Source organism: Oncorhynchus kisutch, linkage group LG13 (assembly GCF_002021735.2).
Source record: "Oncorhynchus kisutch isolate 150728-3 linkage group LG13, Okis_V2, whole genome shotgun sequence".
NCBI lineage: Eukaryota > Metazoa > Chordata > Actinopteri > Salmoniformes > Salmonidae > Oncorhynchus > Oncorhynchus kisutch.
Genome location: NC_034186.2, coordinates 28,801,396 through 28,822,325, shown reverse-complemented (window position 1 = coordinate 28,822,325; position 20,930 = coordinate 28,801,396). Strand labels below are relative to the sequence as shown.

General features: G+C 43.0%; 1 protein-coding gene across 1 annotated transcript in view; it reads left to right on the top strand.

Moving 5' to 3' along the window:
* The window catches only part of LOC109902987 (uncharacterized), a 97,214-nt gene extending 77,737 nt beyond the window's left edge, over positions 1–19,477 (top strand). Inside the window, exons 12-13 of the mRNA XM_031785954.1 lie at positions 2,791–2,934; positions 8,844–19,477. Of these exons, the coding sequence (XP_031641814.1) occupies positions 2,791–2,934; positions 8,844–8,970 (271 nt within the window). The 3' untranslated portion in view covers positions 8,971–19,477. The remainder of the gene's footprint in view (positions 1–2,790; positions 2,935–8,843) is intronic.
* Positions 19,478–20,930: the final 1,453 nt, after the last annotated feature.

The following is a 20,930-nucleotide window of genomic DNA, read 5'->3' as shown; positions in this document are numbered from 1 at the left end:
ATGTCTGTGTAACTGCTCTCTTCTATCTCCTCCTCTGACGAAGAGGTAGAACAAGGATGGGACCAAAATGCAGCGTGATGATGATTCATGATATATTTTAATGAAGGAAAACCTATACATACAGAAACTACAAAACTAACGAAATGAAATAATGAAAACCGAAACAGCCCTATCTGGTGCAAACACAAAGACAGGAACAATCACCCACGAAAACACTCACAGAATATGGCTGCCTAAATATGGTTCCCAATCAGAGACAACGATAATCACCTGACTGATTGAGAACCGCCTCAGGCAGCCATAGACTACGTAGACACCCCACAAAACCCCTAAGACAAAAACACACCACAATAACCCATGTCACACCCTGGCCTGACCAAATCATTAAAGAAAACACAAAATACTAAGACCAAGGCTTGACAGAACCCCCCCCCCCCTAAGGTGCGGACTCCCGGACGCACCTCAAAACCATAGGGAGGGTCCGGGTGGGCGTCTGTCCATGGTGGCGGCTCCGGCTTGGGACATGGACCCCACTCCATAAATGTCATAGTTCCTCCCCCTCGCGTCCTGGGATAATCCACCCTCGCCGCTGACCATGGCCTAATAGTCCTCACCCAGAACCCCACTGGACTGAGGGGCAGCTCGGGACTGAGGGGCAGCTCGGGACTGAGGGGTAGCTCGGGACTGAAGGGAAGCTCGGGACTGAGGGGAAGCTCGGGACTGAGGGGAAGCTCGGGACTGAGGGGAAGCCCAGCACTGAGGGGAAGCTCAGGCAGGTAGTTGGCTTTGTCAGATCCTGCCTGGCTGGCGGATCTGGAAGAGTCTGGTTGACTGGCAGATCTGGAAGAGTCTGGTTGACTGGCAGATCTGGAAGAGTCTGGTTGACTGGCAGATCTGGAAGAGTCTGGTTGACTGGCAGATCTGGAAGAGTCTGGTTGACTGGCAGATCTGGAAGAGTCTGGTTGACTGGCAGATCTGGAAGAGTCTGGTTTACTGGCAGATCTGGAAGAGTCTGGTTGACTGGCAGATCTGGAAGAGTCTGGTTGACTGGCAGATCTGGAAGAGACTGGTTGACTGGCAGATCTGGAAGAGTCTGGCTGACTGGCAGATCTGGAAGAGTCTGGCTGACTGGCGGATCTAGCTGCTCTGGCTGCTCCATGCAGACTGGCTGCTCCATGCAGACTGACAGCTCTGGCTGCTCCATGCAGACTGACAGCTCTGGCTGCTCCATGCAGACTGACAGCTCTGGCTGCTCCATGCAGACTGGCAGCTCTGGCTGCTCTATGCAGACTGACAGCTCTGGCTGCTCTATGCAGACTGGCAGCTCCATGCAGACTGGCAGCTCTGGCTGCACTATGCAGACTGGCAGCTCCATGCAGACTGGCAGCTCTGGCTGCTCTATGCAGACTGGCAGCTCTATGCAGACTGGCAGCTCTGGCTGCTCCATGCAACCTGGCAGCTCTGGCTGCTCCATGCAGACTGGCTGCTCCATGCAGACTGGCAGCTCTGGCTGCTCCATGCAGACTGGCAGCTCTGGCTGCTCCATGCAGACTGACAGCTCAGGCTGCTCCATGCAGACTGACAGCTCTGGCAGCGCTAAACAGGCGGGAGACTCCGGCAGTGCTGGAGAGGCGAGGCGCACTGTAGGCCTGATGCGTGGTGCTGGCACTGGTGGAACTGGATAGAGAACACGCACAGGAAGCCTGGTGCGGGGAGCTGCCACCGGAGGACTGGTGTGTAGAGGTGGCTCTGGATAGACCGGACCGTGCAGGCGCACTGGAGCTCTTGAGCACCAAGCCTGCCCAACCTTACCTGGCTCGATGCCCACTCTAGCCCGGCCAATACGAAGAGCTGGTATGAACCGCACCGGGCTATGCACCTGCACTGGAAACACTGTGCGCTCCATAGCACAACACGGTGCCTGCCCGGTCTCTCTAGCCCCCCAGTAAGCACAGGGAGTTTGCGCAGGTCTCCTACCTGGCATAGCCAAACTCCCTGTGAGCCCCCCCCAATACATTTTTGGGGCCGACTCTCAGGCTTCCAGCCGCGTCGCCGTGCTGCCTCCTCATACCAGCGCCTCGCCGCTTTCCCCGCCTCCAGTTCTTCCTTGGTGCGACGATATTCTCCAGGCTGAGCCCAGGGTCCTTTACCGTCCAGTTCCTCCTCCCATGTCCATTTCTCCAGGTGGTGCAACCTCTCCCACTGCAGCTGCTGCTGCTCCTGCTGCTGCTGCCTCTGTTGCCTCTCCTGTGGCTCCTGCCTGTTAACACGCTGCTTGGTCCGTTTGTGGTGGGTGATTCTGTAACGGCTCTCTTCTATCTCCTCCTCTGACGAAGAGGTAGAACAAGGATGGGACCAAAATGCAGCGTGATGATGATTCATGATATATTTTAATGAAGGAAAACCTATACATACAGAAACTACAAAACTAACGAAATGAAATAATGAAAACCGAAACAGCCCTATCTGGTGCAAACACAAAGACAGGAACAATCACCCACGAAAACACTCACAGAATATGGCTGCCTAAATATGGTTCCCAATCAGAGACAACGATAATCACCTGACTCTGATTGAGAACCGCCTCAGGCAGCCATAGACTACGTAGACACCCCACAAAACCCCTAAGACAAAAACACACCACAATAACCCATGTCACACCCTGGCCTGACCAAATAATTAAAGAAAACACAAAATACTAAGACCAAGGCGTGACAGTCTGCCTCTCTATATCTATATTACTTTCATTATTTGATTATCTCCTCCTCTTTCTCTCTCTGTCTCTATCAGGTGCTGGGCTGTTTTGGAGATCGTCCCCCAGATGTCAGTTCAGAGGGTTATGGAGGAAAGTGTGGTGAACACTACCAGTGGTGTCGTCTCTGAGTCCTCTCCAACAGCCTACACCATGGTCTACTCCAACATCTCCCTGGAGGAGTGTGTACAGTACTCTATTTCATACACTCCTTTCTGCAGATTCTCTCACAGACCCAATAACTTCAAAGAGTTATAGTTCATATAAGAAAATCAGTCAATTGTAATAAATCAATTAGGTGCATCGATAAAATGCAATTGTGCTTGTTGTCCGTAGCTTCTGCCTGCCCATACCATAACCCCACTGCCACCATGAGACACTGTTCACAACGTTTACCTCAGCAAACCGCTCGCCCACGAGACGCCTTACACTCATTCTGCCATCTGCTTTGTACAGTTGAATGCGGGATTCAACACACTTCTCCAGCATGCCAGTGGCCATCACAGATGAGCATTTGCCCACTGAAGTCGTGAGGACGACGAGCACGCAAATGAGCTTTGCTGACACGTTTCTGACAGTTTGTGCAGAAATTCCGGATGTAGAGGTCCTGGGCTGACATGGTTACATGTGGTCTGCGGTTGCGAGGCCGGCTGGACCTACCAAATTCTCTAAAACGACATTATAGGCGGCTTATAGTAGATAAATTAGCATTAAATTATCTGGCAACAGCTCTGGTGGAGATTCCTGCAGTCAACATGCCTATTGCATGCTCCCTCAAAACTTGACACCTCTGTGGCATTGTGTGGTGTGACACTTCACATTTTAGAGTGGCCTTTTATTGTCAACCAGCACAAGGTGCACCTGTGTAATGATCATGCTATTTAATCAGCTTCTTGATATGCGGATGGATTATCTTGGCAAAGGAGAAATACTCACTAACAGGGATATAAACAAAAGGGATTTAAACAAATTTGTGCACAACATTTAAGCTTTTTGTGCATATGGAACATTGAAACATGGGACCAACACTTTAAATGTTGCTTTATATTTCTGTTCAGAATATAATAGTGTGTCCCTGTGTGGTGTAGTGTATAGTACCACTTACCAGCCTCTAAGGAAAGTTGGTTAGTCAAATAGCAGCATCTGTTTCACCATTCAAACACTACTTTATTACATTCTCTAACGTGCTATTAGAGCCTTTAATGAGCATCCCTTTGCTTCTTTCACTATAAAACGATTGTCAATGGTTCTTGATTTCTGAAATATTATGAAATTATGAAACTATTCTTCCAAGTGTGTTACTTTTATTTTATTTTGAAGGGAACACTTCTAGGGTACACAGTAGATTTTTGTAGATGGAAGGAGCTCTTTGGTAAAAGGGTTAAATTGGTCATCAAACGGAAAGGAGGACCAAGACACCCTTCATATAATTAAAATGCCTTTATTTGTATGGGCATGTTCAATGGAACAAAGATTTTAAAACTCTGTATTTCAGATGAAGGCCATGCTGCCGAATTGAGTTTTAAAATCTTTGTTCCATTGAAATTGCCATTCAAATAAAGGCATTTTAATTGTATGAAAAGTGCCTTGGTCTTCCTTGCTTTTTATATCCTTTTTTAAATTTGAATTTGATTTCCATGGAAACTGTGATGATAGTTTAATACTGCATAGTCTTGGTGCATTTTCTCCCCTGGTAACTTGTGTGGCCAGGCCTGGGTTTGTGGCAGTTTGCACCAAGACATGAATTAGGCAATGAAAACAAGTTAAGCAGAAAGAGAGTGTACACAGAAGGTTTTTGTTTCTGTCTTCTTCCTCTCTTTATGGTTGAAGGCATAAGATGTGATGTGCCCAGTCGACTTCTTCTAGTTCCTCAGGCTCGATGATTCAGCCAGCTCTCTGACACAAGCCATTTTACAATCCATACAATGTTATATGTATTTATATTCTTAAGTCCTGCTTTCATCTATATATGAGAGCATGTGGGCAGATGGCTGGATGTATTATATATCAGGCAAGATTAAGATTAATTATTCAGTGTTGTTTGTGTAAGGTTGGGGAATAGCAGACCCCTGGGGCTGGTTGGAGACCAAGTGTCAGGGTTTTGCCTCAGAGATAAAAGATAATAAGGAAATGTATTCCCCTCCAGTCCTGCTTCATTTCCACTGACTGTCATTGCTCTGGTGGAAAGTCCCCAACAACATTACATTCAAAGTAGGGGAATTCTCACAACCAATCCACACACCAATGCTGTAACATGCAAGCAGCTTGAACTTACTTAAAACTAGCAGTCAATTGGTAAAGAGAAGGGATTGACATGTATAGAGCACTGCTTGTTTTGTAAAGATAATGTAAAGCAAAGTGGCTCAAGAGTATTGTTTGAAGTCAAACATGTCATGATATCGCTACTGTCTATTTATTCATAGGTCAAAGACAGGGCCACTTATACGTAAACACTCACAAACATGTCAATAGTATAAAATCAGTTGTATAAATTAAGTTGTAAAGGGAGGTTTTAACAGGAACCCCACCTGTGTGGTATGCTGCCATTTGGATCATGTTGACTTGCAAAACTGTTATTTTCAATATAATAACTTGACAAGAATTTCATTTATTTCTCACTCAAATGTATTGTTCATCAGTCATCCATTTGAGAAGTTTTGTTTGTATTTTTGCTCAAAATGGCTCCGAATGCTATTGACAGGTGTCTTATGCTCTGTAGCATGTTGGTATTGGTGCTTACAGAGAGCAACAGTGCCCCCTAAAGGCCATTGTCTGCCAATTACTGTAATGATCAGCTATTCTTACACCATGCAAACAGTCTGCTAGCACATGGAGAACACGTAATAAAACAACTGGATTCATAACTGTCTATATTTACCAAGAAGATGTACTTTTCCCTGTGTGTATGTGTGGAAGTAGCAGTGATCAGTGAATGTTGTTTTGATTGTCCTTGACATCTCAGTGGCAATATTAAAGATCCAGCTGTTTGTTAGAAATCAACAGCATGTCATATGGTGTGTGTCTGTGTTTGAGTGGCTTTAAAGCATAAGTACAGTAGTAGTTCAATCCAGGCCTGTTTGTTGTGTGGTATGTTTTTCCCTGACAGCTTGGACAGTGTTTTGATGAGATTTCAACCCTTAGCCCTAAATCTGCCATCCCTCTCTGCTGCCATGTCTCCAACACCCCCTTCCCTTAGCCTCACATCATCCTGCCTCTAGGAGGGTAATGAAGGGAAAGGCTTCCCTTGATGGGGAGAGAATGTTTAGCAGGATTTACTTACCTTTGCAGGGGGATTTGAAAGGATTACATCCCCACATCTACACCCAAATTGTTTTTCTACTCTAAGGTCATGGAGTGATTGTTGTACTCAGCTCCTGAAGTGCAGAACTGCAGTAGCTCATGAGGCTGGGACTCGGCAGAGAGACATGGCTTTATGATAGCGTAGGCAGAACTAAATATCCACTGTTGTTGACATACCCAGCCTGCTTATTAAGGCCCAAACACTGATTGTTTCTGTCAGCAGAAGTGCGCCCACATTTGGTTTTGCTTATTCCACAGAAAATTTGACAAAGACTTGGGGGACAAAACCACGAGGGTATCTGGGCTCGATTGAAAATGTGGGGCATCCAATTTCTTAGCAAAGCTGTGGAACGATTTGAAAATTGGAGGTCAGACACGGAACGTTTCACACAATCCGGGGCGAGAGAGACAGCGGCTCCAGAGGCGTCCTGAGAAAGAAATAATTAAAGCCGGAGAAATTCATTTGCACCGGAGTCACAGGAAGTCATGGAGGATGTCATCATATCCTAAGTACACTATATATATAAAAGTATGTGGACACCCCTTAAAATTAGTGGATTCTGCTATTTCAGCCACACCCATTGCTGACAGGTATAAAATCGAGCATACAGTCATGCAATCTCCATAGACAAATATTGACAGTAGAATGGCCTTACTGAAGAGCTCAGTGACTTTCAACGTGGCACCTTCATAGGATGCCACCTTTCCAACAAGTCAGTTCGTCAAATTTCTGCCCTGCTTGAGCTTCCCCTGTCAACTGTAAGTGCTGTTATTGTGAAGTGGAAACGTCTAGGAGCAACAACAGCTCAGCCACGAAGTCGTAGGCCCCACAATCTCACAGAATGTGACCGACGAGTGCTGAAGCGTCTGTCCTCGGTTGCAACCTCAGTACAAGAACTGTTCGTCTGGAGCTTCATGAAATGGGTTTTCCATAGTTCCAGTGAGGGGAAATCTTAACGCTACAGCATCCAATGACATTCTAGACTATTCTGTGCTTCCAACTTTGTGGCAACAGTTTGGAGAAGGCCCTTTCCTGTTTCAGCATGACAATGCCCCCATGCACAAAGCGAGGTCCGTATAGAAATGGTTTGTCGATATCGGTGTGGAAGAACTTGACTGGCCTGCACAGAGCCCTGACCTCAACCCCATCAAAAACATTTGGGATGAATTGGAACGCCGACTGCAATTCAGGCCTAATTTCCCAACATCAGTGCCCTACCTCACTAATGCTCTTGTGGCTGAATGGAAGCAAGCCTCTGCCACAATGTTCCAACATCTAGTGGAAAGCCTTCCCAGAAGAGGGGAGGCTGTTATAGCAGGAAAGGGGGGACCAACTCCATTTTAATGCCCATTATTTTGACATGAGCTGTGCGATGAGCAGGTGTCCATATACTGTTGGTCATGTAGTGTATTACCTGTCTCGCTCACAAGAGCCCTAGTTAAATGTTTTAAGCATCTCACTGTGAGAAATTTTCTCTTCAATTTAATCTAAAAGAGACACATGCTTTAGCTGACACTGCTAATAAATGTGTGGAGGGATTGTGTGTGTAACTAAGACCTATTCAGTAGAAATGTACAGTCCTCAACAATTGACAGTGGCCATACAGCACTCCTTTCCTTTGACATAGCTGCTAAGAAAAATGGACTACAATTACAATTAAAGCACAGTAATTCATAGTTTTACCACATATTGTATTGCATTTGTTATATTTAGACCAATGTTTCTAGTTTCTTCTCAACATAATCTCCCCAATGATTTAAATAGCCTGCAACCTACTGTTAGAAATATTTAGTGCATAGTGTAACTGCTCCAAATAAAGATACATCCCTGAGAATATGGCCTTCTGGCTACCAAGAAAATCTATTTGCATTTCAAAGACACAAAGCGGATAGCCAGAAGCGAAGACTTTATGAAACTTAACATGTGAAAAAGTGAATGGAGAATCACCCCACACAATTGCTATGGGCAGCTTGACACTTCCTGTGACTGTGTGCAAAACTACAAGTGAGTTGTTGACCAGTTGTACCTACTAATCCATAACAGGAGACACATTAGCCTGATTCAACTGAATTATAGTGAAAATCCAGCCTGCTAAAAGCGAGTCCTTAGAAGCCATACAAAGCCTAATGATGTTGGAGCTTCCACGTATTATCTTGATACATGTAGCCCACCCTGAAGTATCTGTTTTAGTTTGTAACTAATTGAAATCCACAGAAATCACCAAAGCAATAGACAAAAGTATATCTAGGACATAACCTTCAGATGAGCTTTTGATCTATTTCATCAGCCAATTCATTAGACAGACGAATGCTTTGTGCCCATTTCTCCCAAAGGTGAACCACTAATCAGTAGCTCTGCCACTGCAACTGTCTGGCAGTTTGTTTCAAGGGATGCAGATGTGTGCAGCCAACTGTAAAGAGGAATCAGCCTCCTCATCCTGGGAGCACAATTATGTGGGGACAATGCACAAAAGAATTGTTTGCAGAGGAAAAGGGAGTAGAGCAGCACTGGTTACTGCTGTTTTACACCACACTCTTCAATGCCTTATTATTCTGTGCAAGCAATATGAAGGCTGTAACACGTCAACACCAATGCCATTCTTTCCTGCAATTTTATTTATTTGGGATTTTTAAGAGTTCTTTTTCATAGCTCAGCTGTCAATACACATAAGGAAACATAGGGATTAGTTCACAACTGAACCAATGACAAGTGTCTGGAAACTTTTTGACTGATCATTTGAGTGGAGATATTATTCATGACAAATCTCAATTCTGTTTTTTCTTCTTACAGGTCAGAGAAAGCAGGAGAGATTGCAACAATCCGAACATCTTCAATGCACATTGGTATAAGTGTCTGGAACTGGGGAGATGCGATACCATTCTTCCACGAGAAATTCCATAATTTGGTGTTTTGTTGATGGTGGTGGAAAATACTGTCTCAGGCACCGCTCCAAAATATCCCAAGTGTTCAATTGGGTTGACATCTGGTGACTGAGACAGCCATAGCATATGGTTTACATCGTTTTCATGCTCATCAAACCATTCAGTGACCACTCGTGCCCTGTGGGTGGGGACATTGACATCCTATGGGGGACTTAGCCATGGTAGCCAAAAGAATGGGCTGCCCAGAATTTGTATAGATATACCCTAAGCATGAAGCAATGTTTTAATTGCTTAATTAACTAAGGAACCACAACAGTGTGGAAGCACCTGCTTTCAATATCATTTGTTTCCCTCAAGTGTGTCAATTATTTTGGCAGTTACTTTATGTACAGTTGTTAAGATACTGTATGTGGATAGCTTGAAGTGGACCATCCTCTAGTTGTTTTTTATGGCTGCCATTACCTCAAAGCAAAGAAAATAAATATTTTTCATAGCACCTCAGGTAGCCACTCCGTTTTACTCCAAAATGCATAATTATCGATAATACGGTGGTATAAATGTACCAAATCACATTGTAAACAGTGTGGGGGGTAAAGAAGTTGAATTAAAGGTATAATCATCAATCTCTTTAGGGGTCTATAGAAAGTGAATAAGAAAAGTATAATTATGACAAGAGGCAAGCAAAGCAGACCACTCAGCCAGACTCCTGCATTTATCCCCCTTACACTTGGTGTCTTGACAACTAACAAAAACACCTTTCCTCCGGTTTTCTACTTTGAAGAAATGCAATATGTTTGATTGAAATGTACTGTAGACGACGAGCAGAAGAAACTGTAGTAAACTGTTAATACATGTGTGGTACTATAAGAACACCAATGGATTGGTGGTGTTCCTCTCACAAACGTGTATCAGTGTGCAAATAGAATGTCAATCAAGCAAAATGGCTTTTTGGAGAAATACACAATAGTATTGTAGCACCAATTGTAATATTTAAATGGCTTTATAGTTGTAATATCACAGTGCACCTGCAACATTCCAAGGGCAATATATTGTTAAAAGGGGGAGATGGGTTGGGGAAGAGAAACATAATGCTTGTCTAGTAATGCTTGGCATGAGATGAGTGCACAGATAGCATGGTAGTCTTCCACAGAGAACACATACACATGAGAGAGAGGTGTTTTCTGTGGCAGTTGAAGCATAAAAAACATTTATTTTTCTGTATCATCCCAGTGGCCTGTTTTCTAAACACCATCACAGAGGGAGAAGAGATGTGAATCACACATGAATAATGTATGCATCTTTCCAAATATTGTCAAGCACACTAGAACCCTTTAATTTGCTTGAGCTTTAAGCTCCACTGAAATTGACCTTTTCCCACTATCTCCTATACAGCCAGTGAAAAGCCCTATGGGCTCTAGCATGTATTTCCTATAGGCCCTATGGGATGTATGTGTATTTCCTATAGGCCTTATGGGATGTAGAAATGATATCATATGTTCAGCTTGTGGCTCAGGAGATATGAGTAGTAAAGCCAGTGACTTTGACTGTGAAGGTTACTATTGAAAAGCTTACATTGCGCATGCAAACATGCCATGATCAATTGTCTCTGTGTGTCATTTAGTGCTTTGTGATAATATGAAACGTAAACCCATCATCCACATTATTATCTCCCCGCGTCTGCAAACAACAACAACACCAGAAGGAAAGTCAGAGAGACAGCTTGTCTCCCAGATCTGGGCTTTGGGATAAAGAATGAATTATTCATCATCGTTTTTTTCTGTCGCATAATACTTAACATTCCTTTCCTGTCTGTTGAGAGAAACTTCCCTGTGCTTGCAGCGTGCTCACTGCTGTACCCGTTGGTAAACAGAGGTTTTGATACAGTCACGTTGGGTTCATCAGGGTGAGGACCCTTTCCACTAGTTGTGTTGCTCTGTCATCCAACTCCACCTCTCATGGCCAGACTGCAGCTAAATGATGATGTATTACCCTGTCCCCCAGAGATGAGAGGTCTCCTTTCACTCTCATGGATGAAGCAGTCAAGCACTCTACAGCCTAATTACATAACCTTCAACTGGACAGACATTTAAATACCATCTGACTGGAGACTCTGATGGAATAGATTCTACTCAGGTTACCAGTGACTGCATAAGCCCTTTTTTGTTATGTGAGACAAACGTTTGTCAGCAACCTTTGGTTTAATCATTGTTGCTGTTTATTCATGATTACGAATCCTGATTCCCTGCTCTTTATCTATATGACACTACATGTCTTCTAATGACTCACCATCACTTTGTTTCTACCTAATGTGGAATAAAAATGTCATGCAATCAGTTTATCTGCAGGGGTTGAACCTGTCTAGCAGAGTCTGACCTGAGCTAACCTCACAGCAGTGTGGCCTGCTATGAGGTGGGGTTGTGAAGGGGTTAGCGCTGTGTAGTGTATGGTTCAGGGTGGATTACACTGTAATGTCAGGAGGCTGATCTGAACCCTGAACCTGTTAGTGGTGGTGGGGCAGTACTGTATGCTGACTTCATAATTAGCCGGCTCCTAATCCTTCCCCAGTGGTTCTGTATCTGCCCAACCTCACTTAGATTCTCCCTGTACTCCTCTGGACAATACAGCAGATCAATGTGTATGTGTGAGAGAGTGTGTGCGTACATGTGCTCATGTACATGTGTGTGTGTGAACAGTGTATGTTTCTGTCTGTGTGAGTGCATGCGTGGGTTACTTTACCAGCATACTCAACCTGCCACCGTACGTACCCATGAGGATTAAGTGGCAACTCACAATAGCGGAGAGCTGTATGAGTGACAGCTGTAACTCAGCCTCTCTGGGGAGAGATTGGGATCCAGCTCCCCAGACCACTGGTCCTCTCATCACACAGCCTCCTTCCCTCAGCAGCACACAGGGTTTAGTGTTGCCTCACATTATTCACTGCTACAGTAATCCTCATGCACTTCTCCTGAGGTGGATACCAGGCTTTATTGAAATGATGGATTGTTTCAATGTGTTGCTACTGCGCATAGCTGTGTGAATATATCTACTGTACTGTATGTTTTATGGATGTCTGAGGAGGCTACATGTTTTCATGCGGCCACCTCTTGCTGACTCTGTGGTATCACTTGGCCTGGTCAGGCTCACAGAGCGGGGTAGGGCAAATATGTGGAATATGACACGCTATTATCCATTTTAACAAACATGCTGGGCATGTTCCATCTGCAAAACAATTAAGCCAATTTAACCTCCGCAGCCTGTATGATAATGGGACTGCATTGAGATTGTCTCTAGCCCAGTGCGGTCCCTGTGCCTGTTGTTTCCACTGATTCTCTTTCCCCCTCCAATGTCTCTGTAAGTGCAGTGAGTCGGAACAGGGCGAGATAATAGGTTATGATGGTGATGTGCTGGTTTGATGTGATCAGGATATGTTTTGAATCATTTACAATGGAACTGCTCAGATAAACCAGTAATGACTTCCTGGGGCTCTAATGAAAACATGCCGCAATTACTTTACCTAGGGTTTGGCTAATGTGCTAATTGGTACACTTGGTGGGTACTAAGTGTATAGCACAATAGCACTGACCTGGCTTACATAAACAGAGCCATTTAACACCCTCCACTTTGACGGTTCTGTTGTGATTTGTCAACCCATATGTACCTGTCACCCTTGTCTGATTATTGATGATGTTAGCTAGTTGATGATGAAAACAATGTTCAGTAGTAGTTAAGTCCTCTCCTACAACTTATCAATATTGATTGATGGGAAGAAATGTATATGGTGCCAAAGAAAATGTAAAACACCAACGGCTCGAGCTAACAGCTGTCAGAAGGCATCTTTAGAGAGGTTTCTTGTAAAAGCTTTCACAGAGTGGGATTCTGGCGATGAACAAGTATCTGGCTTCCTGCTTAGGTTATATTCTTTGCAGAGGATTGTAGCATACTACTATAGCTGTTCTTTCCCCCAAGTTGTGTGTCCTCGTCCTTGATCATTGTAGAGCATGTTTCAGTAATTTGATTCATACTTTGGATCAAAACTCAACCAAATTTGTATCAACTTGGGAGTTAAATCATGTCAGTCAAGGTGCTGTAGGAAGCATTTCTTAAAAACCCGAGCAGTTTAGTAGTGAAATGAAGGCCCTCCCACTGGGCACACACTGGTTGAATCAATGTTGTTCCACGTCATGTCAATGAAATGGCGTTGAACCAACGTGGAATAGACGTTAAATTGACGTCTGTGCCCAGTGGGCTGTCTGTTTTCATGAAGGCTTTTTCCCCAAGCAGCTCATCTTTAAACATTTTCAATGAAGTCTTCACATTATCGAGTCCATTATCCACCATTTCAATGTTTTCCTTCCCACTTTAGGACTAATTCTAAAGCAGAACATCCACATTGATAATCAAAGCGCGTTCTCTTCACTTTCAAACTTGAAAGGGAGTTGGGGAGAACTTTGAAGTGCACTCATGGGCCTGAGTTGAACTTTGGTTCTCCCCCACTCACATAGATCAGCCGCACATCAACCCACCACCTCCGCCTCTGCTGTAAACCAGTAGATCAGGCCAGAGTGACGCCAGCACAGAGGTCATCTGCTCCCAGATCAAGCTGCACCAGGACCCTCTGTTAGGGGGAAAACACGCCATCCCACCTGCCAAATAAATCACAGCAGAGTTCAACAAAGCTTTTGATTTAGTGAATGCACACAGTGGTATTTAGTAACAATACAAGTCATTGATTCGAATCGCTGTGGTGCCAACCTTGATGTATATGTAATTACGGATGATTGAGTGTCTGAAGCCGCAAAATATGGGAAGGGATTATGCAAATGATTGCGTAAGAGAAGCCTAATGAGATTTTCCAATGCTCAAGGCGACAGCAGGAGGTATGATGGGACCTGTCATCATCTGTTATGACATAGCCATAGGATATGTTGCTGTTTAGGTTCAAGCAGGATGTTTCCACCATCATCAGAGGAGAAGTCAAGTCAATAACTCAACAGAATAGAAAGACCATGTTTGGGCTCGCAACACCAGTGACATGTGGTTAAGGTTTTGGAACTTCAACTATACAACTGTAGGATTTTAGCTACACAAATTGACTGCTGTCATCGGGCTCTTTCCCAAAAATGATGTTATTTCATGATGTGTTCATAGGGCCTAAAAGTAGCCTAGATTAATATTTCAGGTAAGTATTTGAATTCATCAATGCGGTATGTGATTTACAAATAAGTGTTGACAGCTGAAACTTGATTTGTAGATGGACAAAACAGCCAGAGTAAATCCAAGGAAAGATTTTTTGAGGTCTTGACATTCCCTGAGCATCTTTTACTTACAGCACTGTGGTCTGTGGCTCTGGTCTATCTGTTTTATATGTGCTGATGCATTGTAGTTTTCCCGTAGCTTCTACCTTATTTATCTCACCTTTAAAAGTGATACAGTGTGCTGCTGATTGAAAACAGCTTGAGAGATCCCAGCCAGTTGCTGTCCTTTAAGGCCTTCTTTCATGCTGAGATTGTTTTGGTTCCCATGGAAACCATGCCATATTAAATAGCGTAGCACAATGTGCTTGATTTCTTTTTGTGAGAAAATACAAGTCTTTAGTTTGATCAGGTGGACAGTTTCTGACTAGACAGTGGTCTTCCTCATCACCTAAGGAACATGTCAAGGCCAGTAAAGATGGACTTGTCATGAATGTGTATTTTGATTAAGGTTAGAACAGTATAGCTATTATTTCAATCTAGATTACGTGAGTAATGTAGCAATGTACAGGTAAGTGCCAAAATAAAGGAAGCACTTGAGTAAATGAGTTGAAAACAGGTGCTTCAACAAAGGTGTGGTTCGATTAGTTAATTAAGCAATTAGCATCCCATGCTTAGGTTCATATATATGGGAGATTGGGAATGGGAGATTATGGAGTGGCGCTTGAGACAGCATTTTACACCACCATCAACAAAACACCAAATTATGGAATTTGTCATGGAAGAATGTTGTTGTATTGAAGCTGTTCTGGTAGCTCAGTTTCCCAATGCCCTATTAAGACACTATGTTGGTGTTTCCTTTATTTTGGCAGTTACCTGTAGGTGATATGAAACTAATGGCTTTTGACGTTGACAGCTAAATCGAAAGAAGATCCTCATCAGCAAGACGCACAGTGTGTTCTTTCTCAAAAGGTCATCTCAGTCTTGGTTAGGGAAATATATCTGAGCTACACAGGCTTTGGGGCTTGTCTGAGGCAGGGAGAAGCAGATTCACTGTCTTTTCAAGACGACTGGCGGGCATTTACGCAGGGTTATGAAGAGGCCTGAGTCGAGGTATAACTTTGTCTGCATCTCTGTTACTGGAGGCACTGCAGAAGAGGGTTATGTGGTATTTATGGTTTCAAGATCCTTAATTTCACCTACGTTGCCATTTGTCATCTTCCATATTCTGGAAACACCTCATGGGCTTTCCATTTTTGGAACTTGTCCTCAAGCAAAATTCACTCTGATTAATCCTCAGATTAAATTTGGGAGGACTATTCAACTTTTCGCTTTCCACAGATCTATATTATTTTGTGTCCATTTTACTCTAGTACCATAGTCTACACATAGCAGATATATTCCTTATCTCCCGCTGAGCCGGGATGCTCAACCATTTGACTTATATCACAGAGGAGTGATAGTAATGTAGACCGCAAAGGCTGTCTGAGGCTGTTTGATGTGCAGTCCATGAACAAATGTAAGCTGTGCTCAGAGTAGCCTATCCCAAATTCATAGTCATGTGAGAAACTAAGGGGCAAGGTTTACTTACTTCTAATCAAGTGAAGACATCATTTTATGTTCAGTCTTTGGCTACAGTTGCATTTTGTAAATGTCACGTTCTCACAAGGAATCTTGAGAAACTTTACGAAAATTCAAGTGCTCTATTTTCCCACTCATTTAAGGTGTTTTTAATGCTCTGGTTTCTATCTATACTTTAGTGTACGGTTTCACAAACTCGGTCCTGGGGCCCCCCTGGGTGCACGTTTAGTTTTTTTCCCTAGTGCTACACAGCTGATTGAAATAACCAACTCACCATCAAGCTTTGATTATTTAAATCAGCTGTGTAGTGCTAGGACAAAAACCAAAATGCGCACCCAGGGCAGGAGGGGATGGGGGGGTTGGAAACCCTGCTTTAGTGGACGCTTTACACCCTAGTCTGAGATGATGCATATTAAAATGACCTTTCCAAATGTGATGCTTCTCAGATATGAATATAATTTCACTCCTCTCGAGAGATCAGCAGTTATAAAGCTCCTGCATAATGTTTTTGGAAACATCCTAAGCACTCACTTTTGGGAAGTTATAAAGTAATTTTATGTATTTCAGAACTCTCCGTAAGCTGACATAAATGATGCATCCACAGTAAATCTGGTGTAATAGGTGATCCTGTTGGTCTTTTCATTGCCAGTGTGGCCTCTACACTAAAAGTTACAGGTCACACTTCCCAGTTTAATGTCTCCACCACAACATTTACAGTCCTTGGTTTTCCTCAAACTTCTGGATAGTCTTCTAATGCCATATTTTTATCAATACCTAACATCATTGAGATTTTTTGGGACCATGTGAGAAGATGCATGTTTTTAAGGCTGCTGCAATGTCTACTTGTCTTAATTGAGCTCTATAGGAATCTTACATCCCTGATTAGGGTCAGTTTATCCCTGGTTAGGGTCAGTTTGTCCCTGGTTAGGGTCAGCTTGTCCCTGGTTAGGGGTCAGTTTGTCCCTGGTTAGGGTCAGTTTGTCCCTGGTTAGGGTCAGTTTGTCCCTGGTTGGGGTCAGTTTGTCCCTGGTTGAGGTCGGTTTGTCCCTGGTTAGGGTCAGTTTGTCCCTTGTTGGGTTCAATTTGTCCCTGGTTGAGGTCGGTTTGTCCCTGGTTAGGGTCAGTTTGTCCCTGGTTGGGGTCAGTTTGTCCCTGGTTAGGGTCAGCTTGTCCCTGGTTGGGGTCAGTTTGTCCCTGGTTAGGGTCAGTTTGTCCCTGGTTAGGGTCAGTTTGTCCCTGGTTGGGGTCCGTTTGTCCCTGGTTAGGGTCAGTTTGTCCCTGGTTAGGGTCAGTTTGTCCCTTGTTGGGGTCAATTTGTCCCTGGTTGAGGTCGGTTTGTCCCTGGTTAGGGTCAGTTAATTATTTAACAAACAGCCTCTGTTTTACAGACACTGGATTTGGGACGTCAATTGTTTCTGAGAACAGCTATTTTCTCTGTCTAATACTGTATGTTTTTAGAATTCCTGGGTGTAAGGGTTTCCTGTCTGGGCAAAAGAAAGCTGGCCATTGAACAATAATCTGGCCAGCAGTGTGCCTTGGGGCATGCAGTGAGACACTGCCATGAGCAAGAAAATGTGTGATCTAATTTAGGGCCAGCGAGGCGTTCAATCTTCTCTCTGCGGACTGTTGGCACTCCACACCATTCAGTTTCTTTGTTTTGGAGAAAGCTGCTTTCACTGCGGTTCAAAATGTATTCTGTCCATGCCATCAGGGTCAAACCCAGCAGGAGATGCCATGCAACAGTTTATTCTGCTTCCCTGTCCCTGATGGTTTAAATCCATTTGTGTTTGTTTGTGAGGCTGAGATTCTGTGAACTCCTGAATCACAACATTGGAGAAAAGGCTAAGAACAGGCCATGTTGTGTATGGTCTCTTTTGAGCTTCTTTAGATGATCAAATGTACTGTACTTTATTGTACTGTATTGGTCAGATGTCCTTGCATGGTTTTATGATGGGACATAAACCTACTACCTTGCGACATTCTCTCTTCCACCCTCCACAATGCCAGGAAATTAAATCAAATATGGACAAGACGTCATACCATGTTTTGGTATGTAAATGTTTTGGTATGTAAATGTATGGGCACTGATGCTCTAAATGATTGAAATCATAATACTTTGCAGATCAACTGATCAAACCTACTGAAATTGTTACTCTATGCCTCTTAAGCATACATCCTGTATACAAATGTACAGTATGCATCATGGTGGGAGAGAGGGAGGAAGAACCTGCATTACTATTATTGTTATAGATATTTTCAGAAACCCAGAACCCTGTCTTTCAACTCATTCTGCTCAGTGCCTGGAGGGCTGCTTCTAAAGATCAGAGCTGTTCCTTATCGCCCAAACACACTTTCTGTTTTAGCCTGTAATGCTATAACACAATGTGTCCCTGAAGTGAAGCGTGGCCTTTCAAACGTCACCTTGGAGTAGATGTGAAGAGTGGCTCATTGTGGCCCGCAGCTCTCTGCTCTGTTTTATCCAGAGCAAGGTGAAGGAAGAGCAGACTGGCTTTGAATATTAACCTTATTCTTATTCTAGTCCAAGTACTACTACCATTTTAAAGATAGCAGTAAGCGCTAGCTGATGACAGGTTGATGTTTATTGTCATGAATCTTGCCCTGGAGGCAGAACTGAGGGATTTCCGCTAGATGTACCAGCTGCTAAATAGTTAGTTAAATAGTTAACCTACTGTATAGAGTACCACAGTATGAGTCATAATAACCATAAAATCTAGTGGTCAAACATGGAAATGGTTCCAATCGTTTTCCACCATCCATTCATTTAAGAAACACCTCAAATAAGTGCTGTGTTTCGTGTAGGCTTACCCTTGCGTGACATTTTGATAACCGTGTCAATTTCTCTGAGACAAGGTGACTTTTATCAATATATTCGACTGTAACACCTCTAATGTGGAGCTCTATAGCAAACCGGACTATCTGCGTTGACCCTTTTTGCACTAACATGTTGCTGTTTATTATATATTCTGTTGCCTAGTCACACTATCCCCATCTATATGTACATATCTACCTCAATTATCTCGTACTCCTGCACATTGACTCTGGTACCGTGTGTATATAGCCATTGTTACTCATTATGTATTAATTCCTTAATTCCTTATTTTTCTATTATTTATGTTTTTTCTCTCTGTATTGTTGAGAAGGGCCCATAAGTAAGCATTTCACTCTTAGTCTACACCTATTGTTTACAAAGCATGTGACAAATACAATTTGATCATTTACAAAGACAAAATTGTCTATATTTAAAAAATATATGAAAACAAAAATGATCTTTTTATTAAGATTAGGTTAGGGATTAGGGTTAGCAGTGTGGTTAAAATCTGATTTTATGACTTTGTAGATGTGCCAGCAAGTGACTACTTTGCAGAGCTGCCTCCAGGGCAAGATTCATGACAATAAATGCTTGCTAGCTGATGTGGAACGCCAGATCATATAGGATGGGTAGGGGTTGAGGCCTGCACTGTAAGGTCCTTATCATATCACCACTTCTCAGGGATTTGGATTAGGGGAGTATTATCTGTGGAATCAACCTGTGATTTTGACATTATTGAACATACAATTTATTTTCAGATGTAATTTCATATGTACAGTATTATACAGCTAACTGCCAAAATAAAGGAAACACCAACATAGTGTCTAAATAGGTCATTGGGCCACGACAAGCCAGAACAGCTTCAATACACCATTGCATAGATTCTACAAGTGTCTGAAACTCTATTTGAGAGATGCAACACCATTTTTCCATGAGAAATTCCATCATTTGGTGTTCTGTTGCCAGTGGTAGAAAATGCTGTCTCAGGCTCTGCTCAAGAATCTCCCATAAGTGTTCAATTGGGTTGAGATCTGGTGGGTGGGTGGGTGGGTGGGTGGGTGGGTGACTGACTGACTGACTATGCTTCTTTGAGACCCCTCTTTCAAAGTCACTGAGATCTCTTCTTCTTGCCATGGTAGCCAACTGGGCATTTTTATACACGACCCTAAGCATGATGGGATGTTAATTGCTTGATTAACTCAGGAACCACACCTGTGTGAAAGCACCTGCTTTCAATGTACTTTGTATCCCTCGTTTGCTTAAGTGTTTCCTTTATTTTGGCAGTTACCTGTAGATTTCTTCTTGAACATCTTTAGTGTCATCTAGTGGTGCTTGGTTCAAATTGCATGTTGTTTCTTTAGAATATCTTCTGCATGCACGTGCATATATGTACAATAACAAATTAAACTGGTAATATATGTATATATGTTTCACACATAAAAATGAGTAAACAGAATCCTCATCCATCTCACCTATTAACTGTGCATAATATGTAGCTTGACTGGGTGTTTTTGATTTGCTGGGGTTAGATTTAGAGTATAATTATACTCCAAAGTCCTCTTGGTGTTACTGACATTTTGTTGATCATTGAATCGTGCTTGCTGAACAACAAATGTGTACATCACTTGCTAGGTCTAAAAAGGGATGTTTTTGTTATGTTTCTAGTCTGCAAATGACATATTCAATTCTGAATTAGACACCATTCCATAAGACAAACTCCTATGATGTTGAAACATTGTCATTTTATTTTAAGCGCTTTTCAAGACAACCAAAGTTGCTTTACATACATAAGATAATCAGCAGGATAAAATGCAATACAATAACACGTTAAAATGAGTAACTATATTAAAGTTCACTAAACATGATGACAGACTGACCAGGGAGAACACTAAACATGATGACAGACTAACCAGGGAGAACACTAAACATGATGACAAACTGACTAGGGAGAACACTAAACATGATGACAGACTGACCAGGGAGAACACTAAACATGATGACAGACTGACCAGGGAGAACACTAAACATGATGACAGACTGACCAGGGAGAACACTAAACATGATGACAGACTGACCAGGGAGAACACTAAACATGATGACAGACTGACCAGGGAGAACACTAAACATGATGACAGACTGACCAGGGAGAACACTAAACATGATGACAGACTGACCAGGGAGAACACTAAACATGATGACAAACTGACTAGGGAGAACACTAAACATGATGACAAACTGACTAGGGAGAACACTAAACATGATGACAAACTGACTAGGGAGAACACTAAACATGATGACAAACTGACTAGGGAGAACACTAAACATGATGACAAACTGACTAGGGAGAACACTAAACATGATGACAAACTGACTAGGGAGAACACTAAACATG